Here is a 19985-nt window from a genome sequence, read left to right as displayed (position 1 = left end):
TTAAAATGAAGACTTGTGGAAAATATTCTTAATAAATTTGGGTATTAAAAAACCCCCAAACCAAATCAAAACAACAGCTATGCATGTTCCAGTTAACAGTACTGCCTTTCAACACCATACAGTAAGTTCAGATTAATTCAGTCCTCAGAAAGTCAAGTTAAACCGCGATCATCCACATGTGGAAATGTTACTTTTCTTGTCAGTCTCCAGGTGACAGCCTTCTTCCACAGCTCGTTCCAATCAGTTCACATGCCAAAGCAAGGAGCACTCAAACACGTATTTATAGTGTGCATTTAATCAAAATGAAAATTGGTTTAGCCAACAGACCTGTGAATTCAATGCAGTCCATCCAAAAGCGACAAAGGGGCACAGAAGCTGCCAGTGCTGTGTGCAACAGGACAAACAGCAAAGCCAGATGGATACCAAAGTCAGACATTTGCTCCAGACCTAGGCAGGTGTTCATCCAGGTTGAGATCATAAGTTTGTGCAAAAACCTTGAGAATTTTTTTCTACAATAAAATATGTATCTAGTTAATTCCATTCCAGCAATTTGCTTCTGGGCTGTTACTGAAATGAACAGCCAGTTGAAGAAAAAAATTAATATTTGATTTCAACACTGATTTGCGGTATGTATGCTTAAGACCTCATGTTCAGCACAGCCTCTGCTTTGACGAGATGCTTTCTTTCAGGCCCTTGATATCTGTGTTTAAACTTCTCACAAGCAATCTAATGACACATGGCTGGGGATGGTAGAAAAACCTCAAAAATACCCCAAAGAGAAAACCATCAAAATCTGATCAAGTTCTCAATACCATGAGAATAAACCGGATGGATACTCAACAAAGTAGGCATACTCAGATGTCTACATATTCAGACAATTGAGTCAATGTAAGCAAGGGATATTAATAACTCATATAATTTATAATTAATAAAATATTATATTAAAATCACGCACCTGAGAATCATACAGCAATCAGAAACAAACAATAAAAGTGAAAGTAATTTAAGTTTTAATATCAGTCTGCTAGTTATAAAGCTGTCTAAGTCATATTTTCAGCTCTGGAGACTTACATTATAAGAACCTTAAAATGTAAAGTCTATTCAGGAAAGCACAGAGACATTGGTTTCTATGTACATCTTCAGCCACACCACTGAAATCAGTGATAAAAGACACATTTGCTTCTCAGAGTACAAAAAACCAAAAAATACCACCAAGAACAAATATCAGCCCAGCTGAAAACAACCTGGCTCATGTTCCAGCTTGAGCACTATCTGCATAGCCTGGATAGGGGTTAGCAAACACGACACCTAACTCAAAGTTCTACAACTTATTCTACACAGTGTGCCTGCACAACGCAGCCTTGGGAGGAACACTGTGTTACTCACTGCCTTGTTTTTTGTGGGGAAGTACTGGCAACTAACTAGTACTCTTTTTTTTTCCCCCTTCCTGAATCCAAGTTACTATAATCAAACCTTGAGGCACTGGACTTTAATTTCAAGACCTGAAAATTTTAAGGCAAGACACCAAAGGCATGTTTGCCGAGAGCATTTCTTTTTCAATACTAGTTGTACTTGCATAATCCAGACAAGGTAGTACTAACCAGGTCTTCACAACATTTTCCTCTACAGAAATTTTAAGTTCTATTTAAACATATACAATTCTAGCCCAAGATCTAAAAGAACCAAATTCAACCATGACTGAAGAATTTTTGAAAAACAAGCAAATAGAAACCCACTACCGGAAGCTGTTAGTACTCAGTTGAGGGCTCAGTGCAACTTTCCCTTATTATCTCTCACAGGCTTGCATGCCAGCACAGACAGTTCCTTAATGTGACCCCTGAGACACTCACCATATTGTCCCCTTGGCCATAAACACCATCAAATTTATCTGGTGCTATGTCCAAGTGCACCTCAAATTACAACACCAGCTATGCACACTTAGGCAGGCAGCACTCTGAACACATCTAATCAATGCTGACACTGCATCAAAATTAGCTGGACTATCACAGTCCAGTGCATATTTGTTTGGCCATGAGGGAACAGACGACTGTTAGCACAGTGCAACAACAAAGCAGTGTGCAGAAATCTCAAGAGATATATTTTTAGAGCCTTAGAGCTTGTTAGAGAAAAACATGGGTGGTCAAAACATGATATAGTGGTTAATTCCTTCAATGTAATAAATTCATAGGTTATTTTTCTCCCTCTGAGTATTCTGCTGCTAACTGCAGTTCTTTAATAGTCACATGAAGTTCACCTAAAAAAAGAAATCCTGTTATTCTATGATTCTATGTTTGCTACTCGGTGGCAAAGGTGTTTTGAACTCACTAGCACTGTAACCCTTGGGGATAACATGGGCTCTTCACCTGAGCTGCTCTCCCTTCTCCACCTCATTTGAGCTCCTGTAGCTCATCATGGTCTGTTTTACTCACCCCAGGGTGCCAGACTACCACTGCTCCCATTTCACCAGCCACAGATTCCTCCGACAAGGATGCTCCTGCTCCAGCCTGCCCACCACGCATCAAAAGCCATTTCATCAGCTGCCACTGTTTGCTGACAACACAGTGTCACAGCATCCATCACCTGCCCAGATCAAACCCTCTCCCACTCCATCAGCCTCAGGCTTCAGGACGAGCAGCAGTGAACTCAGCTGCTGGGTGATGCTCACATGTTACTGGATTTAACAGAGGCACTGAAGAAATGTCTCTGTCCACAGATGTTGGCAACACAACTTGAAATTCTCATCTCTGTCAGTGGTTTCTGATCTCTGCTCTGAGCTTTCAAAGAGCTTGAACATATATTCTGGCTTCTGGGTATCTAGACTTTTATATTTTATTAAAAAAAATATTCTTCCTTACTGTTGATAGCTGAAAGTAAATCCTTCGCCAGCCACCTCTAGCTTTATGCACCTCATCTAGATGTGAGCAGTCTTTTCATTCCACTGTTCAGCTTCTCGGGGATACCTACTCACCTGCTGCAGAAGGTCTGTGGATCTGTGGAAATTGCTCTGAGAAGAGGGCCCTGCATTTTAAACACATACCATGAAAACATGTGCTTATTTTAAGGACTGTGAAAAAAACCCCTATCAGCTGACATTAGCTTTTCAAAGGGTGATTACAAAACGAAAACACACCTCAATAAATCAGTTAAGGCAAGATGTTATTAACTTATACTAATCCTATATAATCTTTCTACTGCTACTTTTTAAAAATACGTATAGCTAATAATTTTCATCAATGTAGTAATTTTGTTCCTGCTGGATTCCCTGCTCTATATTTATTCTGTCAGCTGTGAAGAAGTGTGGTGAATGATGAAGGAAGCACAAATGACAATAGTAGAATTACACTTCCCTCTCTAACTACATTACAATAAAGTTTGTTTACAATTTTTACTAGTTGAGCATAAAGAACTGCAGATTTAGCAAAGAATCCACCTCGCTCTATACATTTCACTATTTACAAACAAACTGATTCTTCTTCTGCAGGAAATATTCTTAACTGAAGGCCTGAAACTGGAGACATTCTAAACTAGGGTAATTTCCATATTTCAACAAGAAATTTTGCTCATGGATGATAGGGTGGGGGTGAAGGGCAATCAAACTTCTTGATGCCATTTGCTTCATTCCATCATGTACATTTGGGAACAGGAAAACTGCTAGAAGTAGTCAGATCAGAGGCCCACCATCTCCTGTGTCTTACACCCGATAGTATCTGGTAACAGAAGCTTTTAGGGGAAGAACATGGGGAATACAGCAAGGGAGCATTCTCAATCTGCCAACTTCAAGCAAATTTTTTATATTAGTATAAACGCTGTAGCATTTAGTTTCTGCTTAGATCAAAGAAATGTCTGATCACTCTAAGCTGAGGTTTATTCCATGTAATATCTGTTTGCTTCTGTTTAATATTCCTCTGTTCATGGAAGTGGGAATGTGCAGAAGGCAGAGCCAGACTCTTCCTGGAGGTGCACAGGGAATGAACAGAGGTAACACATGCAACTTGCAGCAGGCGAAGTGTTCAGTGAAATCCTGAAGCACAGAAACAGGGACCCAGAAGGGCTGCACAATCTCCATTCATAGAGCATTTCAAAATGTTGAAGTTAGCCCTGCTTGGAGCAGGTGATGGGACTTGACAACCACCATTCCAACCTAAAATATTCCATAATACCAGTAATAAAACCTCCAAAACATACAGTTAAAAAATAAAGGTTTAAGCCATAAGTGAAATGAAATATTATTTCAGTTCCTTGAGGACTGGTATCCTGTCTCAGTAAACTGAAAACCTTCCTACCTACCTTATTTTACTTTCAAAAGGAACTGGGAATGACATCCAGAGCCAAGTAAACCTAAGTATGTGTTTTGCACCCACAGACTCTAGACTAATTTCAATTGATAATCTCTATAGAGACCACATTTCCTGGATAGGAAGGCTGCAGTTAAGTGCTCCTCCTCATTTATAACTCTCTTTCCTACTGTGGCTTTAAATCCTGCACGAATAGAACGATTTCCAGAGGTTTTAGGCACTTCACACCTATTGATTGCACTGGTGGCAAAACACCTACTCTTCTCCTGTGGTGTTGAAAATACTCCCTAGTGTTTATCTGCACTGTTAGGTGTGTAAGCATCATGAAAACTTTGCTTTGAAATATTTTATGAATAATTTTAGAGGATTTAACTGGATCACTGATACAATGTTTAGTCCAACGGCCTAAATTTTAGTCTGAGAGATTCCCACTAGACATTCTACATAGTTCAGAATAAAGCACAGGTAATGGAGATAAAGGAGATGACTGGGAAGAGAAAGAAATTGAGTGAAATATATTCAAGATGACCCATCTCTGCAGCAAAAGGCAAGTCTTTATTGCCAAATGAAACCATTTGTCACTAGCACAACTTCCCTTAACTCTCTAAAACAAGAGTAAAACAAACTCTCATCTAGAAAGGAGATCATTGCTTTTCTAGTCACGTGGAGGGTGAAGCACTTATGAATTCCTTGTGGATTTAGCATTGCTAAAGGAACAAAGAGACCAATGTCAAATGAACAAGTGAAACCTGTGGTTCCACTTATCAATAGAATCTACTGCTGTACTGAAGACATTTCAAAGAGTGAAGCAACACTGGCAAACTAATAAGAAACTGCAATATAGGCATAATTAGAGACAAATTACGTCAATCAAAAGACTCCCAGATTTCTAAAACACTGAACTAATGAAGCATGCATTGACACATTTGGTGGGAATAGGTGTGTATAGTAAAAGTAATTCCTGTATCTCTCAAAAAACTTAATTATCTCATGGCAGTGCACATCTTGAAAGAAGAAACAATATCTCACACAAAAGCAACTACCTTTACTTTGGCTTGGAGAGGCATTAAGACAACTTTGCTATTGCAGTGAAGGAGCGTCATCCTTTCCCTCTCCACTGCTCTGTATAACACACTGAAAATAAGGATGATGTAGTTGTTTTAACGTGGTCTCTTGTTTTAATTCTGCAGACCACTTTTCAGGACTTTATAAAAGCTAACAGAAGTTTTAGCATATCTGTAATAGGAAACACCATCTTCCTCTCACCCTTGCCATAATCTTTGGATATGCAGTGGATTTGAAGCAACTTCTATCCTATACTGCTGTTGCAACATCAGCTTGGAACCATGATGAACTACCAGAAAAGAAAATCTCAGCACAAGGCAGCTTCTTTTTCTGGGTTAAGAAGAAATGTACCATTTTGCAAAAATTAACCTTTATTTTTAAAAGCTTCTAAACAAGTCAGCAAAGTAATATGCACCAGAGAATCTCACAAAACAAAAGTAAGTCTAACAAAGCCATGTGCCTGTCTCAAGTCATGTCCATCCATACTAGATTTAAGGTCACACTGGACCTTTCTCTGTCCACCCAGCTCCAGAAAATCATCACATTAAAGAGCGTCTCTCAATGCAAAAACGGGCGAGGGAAAAATTTGCTCACAACAACTATGGGGGTAAAAAAGAAGGATACTCAAGTTTTCTCCACAAGTAAAAGCCCACTGAACACAAATAGTCACTATTAGTTGCAAACTTGCACTGAACTTTACCAAAAGTTTATTGCTAGTTTTCTTGTGATCAAACACTAAACACTGAGCTATTAACAGCATGCAAAGCAATTTCACAGTAATTAATGCTGAACAAAACAATTCTATTACAAATGGGTTATAAGTTCTTTTAATTTCTTTTTTTTAATGTTTAGGTCTTTAAGGGTCTTGAAGCGTAATCCAGGACACCAGCAGCAGACTACTACCTCCTGTGCTGTGGAGGAGGGACCCCAAATACTAGGGGTTCTTGCAGCCCTCCAGCATTAGAGACAAACTGCCTTCCTCATCAGCTGCTTGAGGAATAACTGACTGGCACTTACCTATAGAACTGCCACTAGAGTTATCCAAAGCACCAGCATTAATCCAAGGTCTCCCTGGTGCTCTTGAAGGCACTGCTAACCTTCATTAGCTAATCCTCAGTTTTGATACAATGGTCTCTCCAGTGCCTGGAGGGAGGGGCCTTTTTACTACAGCAGTGGCATGGTGAGCTCAATACTGCAAGTTTCTAAGCCTTACTCTTTCCCTTTATCATAGTAAACTCAACTATATTATTTGAATATTAGTACAAGTTTCAGTATACAAATCGTAGCAAAAGAAATCAGATACATAAGAAACCATGCATATATTTTCATTCTCAACAAAAAGCAAGTAACTCATCGAACGCTAAAGTTATTGGTTGCAGAAAGTTCAGTGGAAGTACTTTGTCCTTTTTATAATTAAAACCCAAATAAATTTCCTTCTCACTCAAGTCCTTTTGCAGACATTGCTAAGTTAACAAGGCAAAAAGAAAGCATGCTCCTCCCTATTGCTCTATTAGTTCTAGATTACCTGTAGCTATTGAGACACTGACCATTTCATCATCCAGTCAGCAAGGGCTTAGTTTCACCTAGTCACTCATTTCATTGGCAGCACAGCTGTGCTGATGGCAGTCAGTTCAAGGTATCAGGCATATATCTCCACCTGGCATTCAAGTCTTCTAGTCTGCATCCTTTATTAAACTTCTGGTTTGCATTCTCCATTAAACTCAGCAGCCTCTCACAGTGCTCTGCCCATTTGCTCAGCAAGAATCAGAAAAGTCAATCTCCCTCTTTCCTCTGCTTTTCTGCTTAGGGGTATGTTTCAACTTTGCAAATGCTGTCAGACAAAGCTGCTAATACCATTCCCTGGGCTGCTCCCAGCAGGACAGCTGGTAACTCCAAGCTCAGACCTAACTGCAACAGGCTGCCCCAGAGGTGTACACAGTGATCCAGCTGCACAGCAGCCCAAGTCTGCACCTTTGAACCATGCCATGCATCCTCCATGTGTCACATCACACTTTCAGCTAGTGACTATCATCTGTATCAGGCATTTCTGACTGCTTAGTTATCTACTTGCTAAGCATGCTCTCAAGTCCCAGTGTCCACCAAAGCTGTATGCGAAGCTTGAAGAGTATCTTTTTATTTCAACATTTCCTAGAGTGGCTGCCCTTTCCACAGAATTTATAAAAGGTGTCTAGAGGCCATATTATTCAGTGCTTTAGTAGAGTGCAATTAGTTTGTGCAAGTCAGTTTGGTGGTTGCCTCTCAGCTGCATTATGAACAACTACTTCAATTCACTTGCACCTGTATACTAAGATTTCCTACTTTTCAAGGCTCAGAGAGCTTGACTTGTATTGCAGCTTCAGTGTCTTATAACTCCATGTTTCTTGCTAAGTTTGCATAACTTTGAAAAACTCCTGGGTACCTTGATACCAAAGGCAGAATCATCTCATCCAGTAACATCACTTTATCATGCTCTGGTGGTTCTGGAGTGTTACCAGCCTCATTTAAGCACCTGCAACAATATGCAGACACATATCTCTATTGTGGGCCCAGTCCGGAGTGTGCAATGAATTCTGCTTCCAACTCTGCTTAGGCAAGGGCTGTTGGAATAAGCAGACCATCTTCAGCAGCCACCTTCTCCCTGTGGATTGGCCCCCCAGATCATTGGAAATACAGGACATCCTGGGTGGGAGTGAAATTTGCAACCTCTGAAGGCACATACACACGTTTTTGCAAAGCTAAGTTTATAGTGTGAGAAAGTAATGCAGGATGTGAACTAGCTCAGAATTTGGTGAGTTATATACTGACAGGGAACAAAACTTGGATTTCCTCAGAAACTTCAGAGAAAATTTTACAGCAAAAATAATGCAAAGTGACATCATGATAAAGATTAAAAAGGCAAAATAAACTAAAAGTTAAGACCTTTAGCAGTGCCAGAACACTCTCAGTACAGTTAAATAATTTGGAGTTATGAGTTACATGCTCAACCTCCTGTTCACTTGCCATTTGTTTATTGCTTAAAATGACTCTATAAAAGGCTTGCCCAACTTTTTTGTGACTTATTCCAGGACAATGACCTGTTGCAATGAGACAAAATCCACAGTTTCCCTCCAAAGCTGAAGTTTCTCCCGTAACCTTTTCTCTTCCACTCTCCAGACTAGAAAGAGAAACAGATATTCTTGGTAGAATTCTTTGAATGATAGGACTGGACTGGCTAATAAAATAAGTCTAGGCAAGTTATCAAAGTTTCAGCAGTAAATTTTCTATCCTAAAATCTCTACAAAATATTGTAATGGTATAAGGTCAGGGTGTACAAGGATGGGGTTATATGAGGACAGAGGTACATAGTTTCTTCATATTTAGTTTGCTGACCTATCTCAGTCTTCTGGCCCAAATCATCATAACTAATTTGTAATGAACAAGAAAATCCTCTTTTCTTTATGAATGTGTTCAAATAATCCTAGCTAATTTTATAAACAATTGACAAGCCTCTCTACGGCACTTCATTTAGGTCACTTTGCATTACATTAATCAGCTCCACAAAAGCATAACAGCTCTGAAATCTGCTTTAGAACTTCATTAATATTTCCTTTTTCATCAAAATTTTCTTTCTATTATTGACCAGATCACAATATGGTTTAATCAACTAGAGCTTGATGATTCAACAAATTTAAGCAACCTCCTGTTACATCCTCCTCTCTATAACCAGTTTTTCCCATCAGCCAAACTCCAAATAGATCCTAAAATCTAAACAGCAGAAAGAAAATACATTTCCCTTTGGGAAGAGCTGGGTCAGATGCGTGCACACGCACACACACACACACACACACACACACACACACACACACACACACACACACACACACACACACATTCACTACATCAAAACACTTCAATGAGATTTTCCTTTTAAAGAAGAAGCAATTCATTTAAACCATTCCTTAGAAAACAAAGAAGAAGGGAAATGCTCCCTTCCATTCTCTCTGCCCAGCTCTCACTTTCTGAAGCCTTCCTCCTGACACGTACTTTTTGGGTTCAGCCGAAAGCATTTCCCTTCCCTCCGCACATCCGCTCTGTGCAGGGTTGCCGAGGCTGCGACTCATCCGAGGGATGCGCTTTTCTATATATATATTTTTGTATTTTTTTTCTTTTTGTTTTTTTTTATTCTTTCATATTTATTATCTTCTTTTTTTTTTTCTTTTTTTTATTTTTTCCCTTCTTTCTTTTATTTATTTATATATCTTTTATTTTTTTTTATTTTTCTATCTGACTTTTTTTTTCTTTTATTTTATATCTTTTTTTTCTTTTTTTTTTTTTTCTTTTTTTATTTTTTTTTTTTTCTCTTTTCTTCTTCTTATATTTTATTTTTTTTATTTTATCTTCTATTTTTTTTGTTTCATTTTTTTTTCTTTCTTTGACTTATGTATATATCTGTCTATATATGTGTAAAACCAGGGTTTAAAAAGCCGCTCGCAAGCCCCTCCTGGGCTGCCAGCCGGCCAGCCCCGGCAGCGTATCGAACCGCAGCGTGAGCCCCCAGCAAACCACACATCCCGTTGGTCAGCCTCACTGGCCGCACCACAACTGTTTCAAGTGCAAAAACATGGGTTTAAACCAACTAACCAACCGCACCCAAACCGAAAAAAAATAAGATAAAAAAAAAAAGATGGACACCCAGAGGAACTCTTTTCCGGGGCAGCCAAACCGGGTACCTCTGCCCAGCCCATCCCGAGCCCCCGAGGGTACTACCCCCGAGGCTGAGCATCCTTGGACAGTGAGTGCCCCGGGCTCTGCCTGCTCCGTACCTGCATCCCGCAGTCCCGACTAGGCAGCCTGGGCAGCCAGGGATGGAGGGCGCCGTCTGTGATTTCTCTTGTGGCCACTCGCGCCCGTGGCCTCTTATGCTTTTGCTGCGAGGAGCCTGGCTCTGCCTTCCTTCTCTGGAACCCCCCTTTAGGTGGCTGCAAACAGCAGCCGGGCATCCCCCGCCGCCCCCCCTTCCCTCGGCCTCTCCTGGCTGGTCAAACCCGGCTCCGGCTTTCTCTTTGCACGCCCTGTGCTCCATCCCCACGGCCCATGAGCACACCCATGGCTGGGTTAGGGCGGCTCTGCCCTACTGCACATGTGAGCAGCCACATGCCTAACTCATAGCTGGGTTTCTTGCAGGGCTGTCAAGGAACTGGGACAGGGTATAAAACAGATGCTTCCCAGCAACTCATTCTGGAGTTACCAAAGTTTCATTTGCAGAATATGCCTTGACATTCAAACATCTCCTGTTCACAGCAGTGAATGGGTCACAGGAATTTCTTACATCAACTTGTTGATGTCATACTTATAAAGCTGAGCATTTTGGAAGCACTGAAACATGATGGAAAGAGCAGGGATCTGACAACAGGCATGTTCTTTGAGAGCCTGGGCAGAAAGACATCAGAAAAATAGTTAAATTTCTACCTCTCTATATATTTTTTTTCAGTATATTAACAGTGTTTTTTACATACGTGGTTTCAGTGCCCCTTATAAAAGGCATGTATGGAGAGCATGTGTGAGACTAAGCTTTGTCCTGAGAAGAAAAAGTTCCAAGTAGTAGAGAGGGGAGTAGAAACAGCAATTAAAACACAATTCCAGGTACTTACATGGCCCTTTCATCTAGGATATGACAGTGGTCACAGCTTCTCAGGAGAATCTTAAAACTCTTTCTGCCCACAGATTAGATCCACCTGTTGACTTGGTCTCTTTGATCTGCTGATTACAGATATGTTTGCAAGTGAACTTCAGTTCTTTCCATTACTTTATATGCTTCAAGTTCAAATCCACCTAATGACACATACATTAGATATTGTTACAGTTATATACTTATTTTTTTCTTTTCTTTATTGCACCTCTCTATTGGTGCACATCTAATGATGTGGTCCATTGGATTATTCCTATTTCCCTTAAAAATATTATATTGATGTTCTAGATGTACCATGAGGCATAAAAATTTTGATTACCTTACAACTTTTTCCATAAAGATGGGCTTTATGAGGAAAATTTATACACAACTTTGGAGCTACTTTATACTTTATTTTCAGTTTCAGACCTTGTAGATTCCCATTTTTTGGCTGATAACATATTTTATCATTAATGTGCTTTAAGTTTTCTTAGAGGCAACAGAGGCCACATGAGAAATGATCAGACCTCTAACATCCACAGATGGGTTCCCTTTTTTCCTTTACTTACAGGAGTAAGTAAAATGCTGGAAATACTGCTCTTGGGAACAATCAGAGACCTGACAAACTGCTCAGATGTCTTTCTAAGGAGTTGTTTTCTTTGCTCGTGTTGTTGTTCACTCCCATGTCTGCAAGGTGGAGCTTAAACTTCTCTGAGGTCAGGCCACTACACACAATACCTCACAGAGCTGGACTCAAAATGAACCCTATTTTCTGTGCGATATTCTGATTAAAGCTAAGAATTGGATGCCAAGGGAAAGTTAAATGCCAACTAAAGCAAACTTCTTCAAGTTTCAGACTTGTTTAGACTGACAGGGGTTTGATCGACAGTTTTAGTTGGCTCCATGAATGACAGTATTTGAGTATAACTAAGCCTCCAGCTAGAGGTTTACTGGACTGCTGTCTCACACATCTCTCTTCCCTGCACTCACACCAAGATTAGTTCTTCATCAGGCCTTTCTATTTCAGCTGTTTGTAATTAATCCTAGGCCATGGGAAAATATAGTAAATCAAGCAAGTACAACCAAAGTATTTGGACTCACTGAGCTTTATGAACTGCGTGTGCTTAAACTCACTGTGTGTTTGAGTATAACCACTGAAAATCAACGTCTTAAAATTACTCACTGGAAACAGATCACTCAAGTAACTGGAGAAGCAGGTAAGGGAAAAAACTGCCTAACAAAGGTCAGATAAATGAGACAGTCAAGACCCTAGACTAAGACACTGATAGTAGTAGTTCAATGTAGAGAATTAAAGAAACCAACCAAACATTGAACAAAATGCAGGAAAGAAGTATATGTGGCTGTTTGGGTTTTTTTTTAAGAAAACGGAGCAAAATCATTTAGGATGAATAATAGCACTTTACGTTTCTATGACACCTTTCATCTCATAGGATCCCAAAGCAGTTGGCAAATTTAACAAATTGAAGGATGTTATCCACTGTACACTGAAATAATTTTATCTGTCACTACAGGCATTCTTGCTGGAGCAAAAATCAGTATCTGTTTAACAGGTTAGATCTGTTGTGACAAACACCATATCTAAGCAAAGCTACAAGGAGAGTATAATTGTCAACAGCTGGAACTAGTGCTGAATCCTGGATTAAGCAGTTGTTAGCAGAAGTCTGCTGGTATTTTTCCAGTTACCACCGGTGATGATGACTTTATCACAGATCTTGCAGACCTGCCATGCCCAGGGCAGGCTTTCTCATGACCCATCTCCTCAGGGCACCCGCCTCAGCATGAGATGCCTTCACATCCCATAGTCCCCTTCCTTGCAACACTTGAGTGTTACATTCACCAGACAGAGAGAAAGCAGAGATGGATTGTAAACATCCAGGCACAAAAACAGACCCAGTGGTCAATCAAGAGGTGCTGTACACTTTGAATCATAGAATAGTTTGAGTTGGAAGGAACCCTTAAAGGTCATCTAGTCCAAGCCCCATGCAATTAACAGGGACATCTTCGACTAGATCAGGTTGCTCAGAGCCCCGCCAACCTGATCTTGAATGTTTCCAGGGATTGGTCATTCACCAAGCTCTCTGGGCAACCTGTTCCTGTGTTTTTCCAACCCTTATTGCAAAAAACCTCTTTCTTCTGTGTAATCTAAACTGGCCACCTTTTAATTGACTTAAGCAGTCAAGGTCATCTTTCTTTCATTGCAATCTTAATTCTGGCAACACAGCAAGCTTCAAATATGTTTTGCATTAAGCAGACCACTCACATATGCTGCTTCCTAAGGCAAGGGTCTGACAACAGCCTTCCTGACCAGGTCCTTGGAAATCTCTGAACAGTAGAGTTTAGCCAAGCAGGCTACATTCAGTTACAGGCTACTATCTATAATGGCAAGGGGAGCAGAGTCACGCTGCAAAGCTCCTGCAGGCTACAGATTCAGTGGGATGGGAGTGAGTTTCATACTCCCCTTGTCTAAGAGTCATATCAGGGATCTCAGTCCTTTTTATGGCCAATTGTGGCCATACTTGTGGTCACCGATGCTATGATCACTGAAGAGTAAAAAATAAGGTGACCACAGCATGATTATTAAAATAAACTGAGGCCAAAACAACAAAAACTGGCAGAAAGAGATACACGTGGCCACTGAACTGGTACATTCTAGCTTTAAAAAGAAAAGAAATAGCATCCAAATCTCTTTCCAGATATGCTGTTTGACTAGGATACAATGTGTTAAAGATTGAAGAATCTACAGTCACATGCTCATTTTGGGATTGCACAGAGGCATGTTTGGAAATGTGGTTTGAGCTGTAGAATAAGGAACAGGGAAATAAAACGTGGGAACAGAATCATATGCCAATGAGCAAAATGGATTTATTCAGCAGTCCATATCTTTCACTGGTTTAAAAAAAAACTACAGGGTTGATCTGGGAATTAATCTCAGGACTGTCATAAACTGCAGTGCAAACACTCAATGTCATCCTGCTGAGCTTCTGACAACTCTGAAAAGTCTTGCATGTTTCACATGGCAGCTGACACATTTTAATTGCAAAGGAAAACAAAGTGTTAGTACGGGTCAGGCCAGCTTATCTTGTGAGTGAAACAACTGTAGAAACTTAAGGGCTTAGAAAAGCTCTCAAGAAATTCCCTGGTCAATTGCTTCTCAGATAGGGTTAGTCATCATGGAAAACCAACAGTTTTTCAAATACTGAGCACCTACATTATAATCTAAGTTTTAGGATATGAATGAAGTCATTAACATCAAGGTGTGGGTTAGACTCAATCACAGAATTAGAATGTGTATCTCTGTGCTACAGTGCTCATGAGGAACAAAGAAGACATGACAGTGCTCATTGAGGACACATCTTATGCACAGGTCATTTCACCAGCAAAAATGTAAATCTGTACAAGCTGGACCCTTTTCTTCTCCTCCCCCACTAACAGGGCATATGTTAACTACAATGGTGGGGTTTAATTATGCATTTGTCTTTTCTTTCTACTTCGCCTATCCCAAGCCTTCAGAAACCATTGCTTGCTATCACTGAGAGGAAGAAGCTGGAGGTACCTGAGGTGGTGGTCCCTGCTGGAACAGAGGCTTCAGCATAATTCCTATCCCCTTCTCCCAGCCCCTTCCTCTTCCCCCACAGAGGCTGATATCCCTCCTATTCCCTTATTTCACCAGCAGCAATGAGTTACCAGGACTCAGAAACAACTTTGCATTCCAGGCTCACCCTTACCTAGAGTCCTTTCCATGGAAAGAACAACTTAGTCAAGATCCACGTCTAATCTCATTCCTCAGGCGAAGACATTCATTTCCTCAGGTACAGAAAAGGATTTTTAGCCATGTCTTGTAGTCTTCATGGCCTTTGAAGCTCCTGCCTCCCAAGCACAGGGTTGTCAGCACCAAGCCACAGCCAAGGAGTGCTATCTCTGTTGGAGACACAAAATGGCAGGGGAAGAATAGCAAGTGTCAAAGGACTAGAAGGCAAGGGAAGAGGAATTCATAGTGCTCTGGGGACACAGGAGTACTGGCTCTTAGTTACCTCTTCTAGTGTACCCTCTGGAAAGGCTGTTTGAACAGGAATGGAAATGGACCTGTCCTGGAACAGGGACCTCAGACCAACATTTTGCTGCACCACCAATACTGTAAACTGACTTAAAATTATTGTTGTCTGATAAAATTTAAGTAACAAAATAGTAAACAAAATACAACCTTTTTAGTTTCAACCCTCATTTTAGTTGAAAAACATATTTCATGACACCAGAGTTTTCCATAGGAAAGACATTCTGATTTTTTACTGACCTGCAAGTTTTTCTCTGGCTTCATTCAATCACAAAGTTTTCTCCAACAGTTATGGAAAAACCCTAAAAGTCACAACTTTTGCTGTCAAAGTCATGGCAGTGACAGTCACACAGACATTTTTGTTGTTGTTATGCTGTTATCTTCCATACTGAAGTTTTCCATTTCTGGCCAAAGGTGACTTATTTCTATAAACAGAAACATTTTCACACTTTACATGCTTAAAACAAAATCTTTTTGTGTAAAAAGCCAGTCTGGAGAATTTCATCCTGGCAGCTGAATGCATCAGAGTCCTATCAATGCTTAGACAGGCTCTTGGTAATGAGGTTAAAAAAAAGAAATCCAAACTTGGTATTGGCTCCCTGACTCAAACACCCTTTTAAAACGAGACACACTGAAACAAGGAAGCTCTTATAGGTCTTCAGTTCCTATATGACAAAGGACAGAAGAATAAACTGGGATGTAAATTGACTATGACCAGCACGTCCTTGAAGAGCCAGAGGGACAACTGTTACAGTCCATGAGGAATACATGTTAGGCAATAGCCATGCTACTGCCCTGAACACTTAGCAGAAAGTGCTCTGCCCTGTTAAGCGTTGGCTCCAGGGGATCCCACAGAGCACCTAACACTGCTCTGATGGTCCCTGATGATGAGGTGACGTGGGCTCTGTGTGCACAAGGCAGCTCACAGGAAATGCTCTGCCATGTTCTAACTATGGCACTTTGCAGAGTGCAGCAATGGAAGCACGTGTGATGTGACCTTTTTGAGCTTAGCCCTACAGATGTCACCTCAGTGATCAAACACCAGTTCCAGCTCTGCAGGAACCTTCATTGTGATCTATTACTTATTTCTCTCAAACTGGGGGAACTAAAATCCAGGTCCCATTAAAATTAAGGGCATAAGATAGTAATACATTTCAGAAGATCTCAGGATGTACTGTGCTGCGAAAAACAATACATAACATTTTCTTCAGCCATCTTAGAGCAAATAATCCTCTGATTTGAATTGTTCTTCATAAAACATTGTTCTAAAACACAGGCCAAACCAGAATAAAATGAAATTAAACTAGAAACTCCTTTAAAAATTTGGTTTGAGTCTTGATTTTAACATCTTCAAAACTCAGTGTCAAATACCAAAACCATTGTTGATTCTTACCTTAGAAAACAGAAGCAAGAGTGTCCAGTAACTGAATTAGATGCATAATAATACATTTATCCTGAAATTAGAAGAAACTTGAATTTCATCTCTGCTTGAAAAATAAGCCATCAGTAATAAATAATACCTTCTGGATGACAATTTGAGGTCTGAATCTGAGATTGGTTTTCAAATGCAGGTGCTAAAAATAAAGAAAAATAAACTCAAATTATTTAATCTTTCTTTCAAATAGGATCTTCTGTGAGTTTTTTATCTTCAGGAATTTCAACTATCTTCCAGAAAAAAAAAAAAAAAAAAAAGAAACACTATTTGGAAGAACATCTTAGAAAAAGATTTAATACTTAAATACAGTTTTTTTCTAGAAGAAAGAGAAAAAAATTGTTACTCAAAACCGTGTTCTTCCCTTCCCTAAACAATCTCTAGTCTATAATTTCTTCTCTGTCACAAACTGAGCCCATTTCTCAGCTTTCTTGGCTTAATGCCACATGAGTTCCTGTAATCCCTATCCCATCTGGTGCAGAAGTCATCAGGAAGCATTTAGCTTCTTCAACAAAATAGATATTACTGAAAAAAATCCAGCACTTCACTGAAATGAAACATTTAAGATAAAACCCCTTGGCCTAAGAGCAGGGCATACAAATGAAAAGACCCAATGAGTACCACAAAGGAAGCTGGTATGGGACTCAGGTGTCTGGGCTTCTTTGACCAGCTGGTGTCCTCCTTTCCTTGGCAAGAGGTGTAAGCAAGAACAGCTACTTCCACATGTAGCTTCTTTCCCACAATTCCCACAGAAACCACAACACAAATGTACGTGTTTCCTGAAAAAAAAGAGAAAAAATGTTGCTTTGTCTAGAAATCATTAATGAAGAAAGCTTTGAAATAAGTTAGACTTTTTCCCACTAACACATAGCAAAAAAGGGACAGCTAGAATGTAAAAGCAGCTGTCTGCTCTAGGTACTTTCAGGAATGGATACTCTTCCTCAAAGCTCAAAATTGCAGAGCAGAGACAGAAGCAGATCAAATAAGATTAAAACAGCAGGCTAAAAGGAGATTTTTGTCAAGAGATGTGGTGAGTTACATAGGACTACTTTAAGAATCATTTCAAGTATAACTAGAAGAGTTTGTATTTCTTTTAAATATTTTAAATAGGGTGGGGTTTTTTAAAACCACAATTTTATGGAGAAATATTACAGAAAATTTTTCATTAGAGCTATAAGCAGGTCAGAATATATACCCTGAATTGCTGGGAGTGTCTGCATGAGCATATATGCATACACACACATATAAAAATTAATTTCAACTAAAAAAACATTTCCGAATACAGTGAACAATTCTCATTGCTGAATTTAAGTGTGTCTTTACTAATCATTTATTCTGGAAGCTGCAATTTTGAACTCTCCATCTGACTGCTCAGCTCAGAAGAAGGCTGGCCTACAGAAAAAAAGCATTTTTTGTTCTTTCAGAAGCATAAAAAGATGTTAGATTGTAAAGTAAGCTGTGCTACAGTTAAATTCAAGAAATATAGCTGCATAGGATAACAGATAAACAGCTTTTCCCAACAGTCTCAAGCATTCTCCCCATCTTTGTCCCAAGTGATACAAAGAAAAGGAACTAAATGTTTCTTTGTCAGAGATACACCCTGGCAGGAAGGCTCCTGGCTTTGAGGTTTAAACACCTTAGCAACAGCTATGCTTCTATCCAAACTAATTTCTAGATGAAAAGAGAGGAGTAGAACAATGAGAAACCAAAAAAACAGACATGAAAAAAATCTAGATTATCCAATTCTCTTTTGCCTACTCCATCAGTCAGAATGGTATATTGCCATTGAAGGAATGACTAAAAATGAATTCATTTTTATAATTGGAATACAAAACTACTAATCAAATTTGCTTCAGAGGAACCAAAACAGCCTGTTGCAGATTCTGTCAGGCAGGCAGCATATGTTTGTGAGCTCTTAGGTATGTTTAGTATTGCAGTATTTGTCCAGCCACACCATTAAGTTCAGTGTTGCAGCTCTACCAGAAAACAGCAGCTAATGCTGAGGAAACACCTCATGCAGCATCATAGCCACAGTGTAACTTCAGAATCCAGGGAGGGAAAAAATCCTGTGCTCAACTGGCAAGATCTGCCATAGTTGTTTTGTTATTAATAAAATAAAAAATTAAATTAAAAAGTCATTTCATCCATCTCAACTTTGTAGAGGCAAATTTAGATTTGGTATAATACACAGGAGAAACACTAAGATGTTTTTCAGCAAAAGCTGTTGATACAAATACAGTTTTGTTATTCTTCCTGTCAGTTTCTCCTTTACCCATTGGGACCTAAGTAACAAATCACTTTAATCATGGAACCAGATTCCACCGTTATATCTCAAACTTCATTTTGGCTTATATATTTGAAATATATAGTGAGAACTGAAGTTGATTTACAACACTGATATTCACACATGCATTAAAAACATAGCTTTATTGTATTTTCACATTGCTAATGAGAGCTATTTCTGGGCACAAATGACAAACAGAGCCTTTACTTTGAGACAATTGGCCTTTCTTGTTCTAACTCCTTCACTCTGATCACTTTTTCCCCACCTAATTTCCAGAATTAAAAGTCTGCCCAACACAGAGCTGTTCTTTGCAAGTCACAGAGTCACAGAATCAATTAGGTTGGAAAAGACCTCTGAGATCATAGAGTCCAACCTATGAATGAATGCCACCACCTTGTCAAATAGATCATGGCACTAAGTGCCACATCGTCTTTTCTTAAATACCTCCAGGGATGGTGACTCCACCACCTCCCTGGACAGCCCATTCCAATGCCCAATCACCCTTTCTGTGAAGAATTTCTTCCTAATGTCCAGCCTAAACCTCCCCTGCCACAGCTTAAGACCATGCCCTCTTGTCCTGCTGCTGGTTGCCTGGGAGAAGAGATCAACCCTCACCTGGCTACAACCTCCTGTCAGGTAATTGTAGAGAGTGATGAGGTCTCCCCTAAGCCTCCTCTTCTCCAGGCTGAACAACCTCAGCTCCCTCAGCTGCTCCTCACAGGACTCGTGCTCGAGTCCCTTCACCAGCCTTGTTGCTCTTCTCTGGACCTGCTCCAGCACCTCAATATCCTTCCTGAACTGAGGGGCCCAGAACTGGACACAGCACTCGAGGTGTGGCCTCACCAGTGCCAAGTACAGGGGAAGAATCACTTCCCTGGTCCTGTTGGCCACACTGTTCCTGATCCAGGCCAGGATACCATTGGCCTTCTCGGCCACCTGGGGACACTGCTGGCTTATATTCAGCCAGCTGTTGACCAGCACCCCCAGGCCTTTTTCTGCCAGACAGCTTTCCAGCCAATCTGCCCCCAGCCTGCATGGGGTTATTGTGGCCGAAATGTAGGACCTAGTACTTGGTCTTGTTGAACCTATACAAGTGCCCTTGGCCCATTGATCCAGCCTGTCCAAGTCCCTCTGCAGAGCCTTCCTGCCCTCCAGCAGATGGACACTTCAACCCAACTTAGTGCTAATGG

General features: G+C 40.2%; 1 protein-coding gene across 3 annotated transcripts in view; it reads right to left on the bottom strand.

Annotated features, from left to right (window-relative positions):
* LOC135412924 (melanopsin-like) overlaps positions 1-17604 on the bottom strand; it is a 45296-nt gene extending 27692 nt beyond the window's left edge. For 2 of the 3 annotated variants that reach the window (XR_010430032.1, XM_064651926.1), the window contains exon 1: positions 10163-10500. Coding sequence is in view for 1 of the 3 variants with exons in the window: in XM_064651926.1 (XP_064507996.1) it covers positions 10163-10339 (177 nt within the window). In the remaining 2 variants the exon portion in view is untranslated. Of the gene's footprint in view, positions 1-10162; positions 10501-10990; positions 11172-14753; positions 15505-16472; positions 16654-17132 lie in introns of those variants that run through there. The other variant, XM_064651927.1, reaches the window with a different exon arrangement.
* Between the last annotated feature and the right edge of the window lie 2381 nt (positions 17605-19985).

The sequence above is a fragment of the Pseudopipra pipra genome, chromosome 4 (assembly GCF_036250125.1).
Source record: "Pseudopipra pipra isolate bDixPip1 chromosome 4, bDixPip1.hap1, whole genome shotgun sequence".
Lineage (NCBI taxonomy): Eukaryota > Metazoa > Chordata > Aves > Passeriformes > Pipridae > Pseudopipra > Pseudopipra pipra.
The sequence above is the reverse complement of the archived record's forward strand: the minus strand, read 5'-3'. Positions and strand labels throughout refer to the sequence as shown.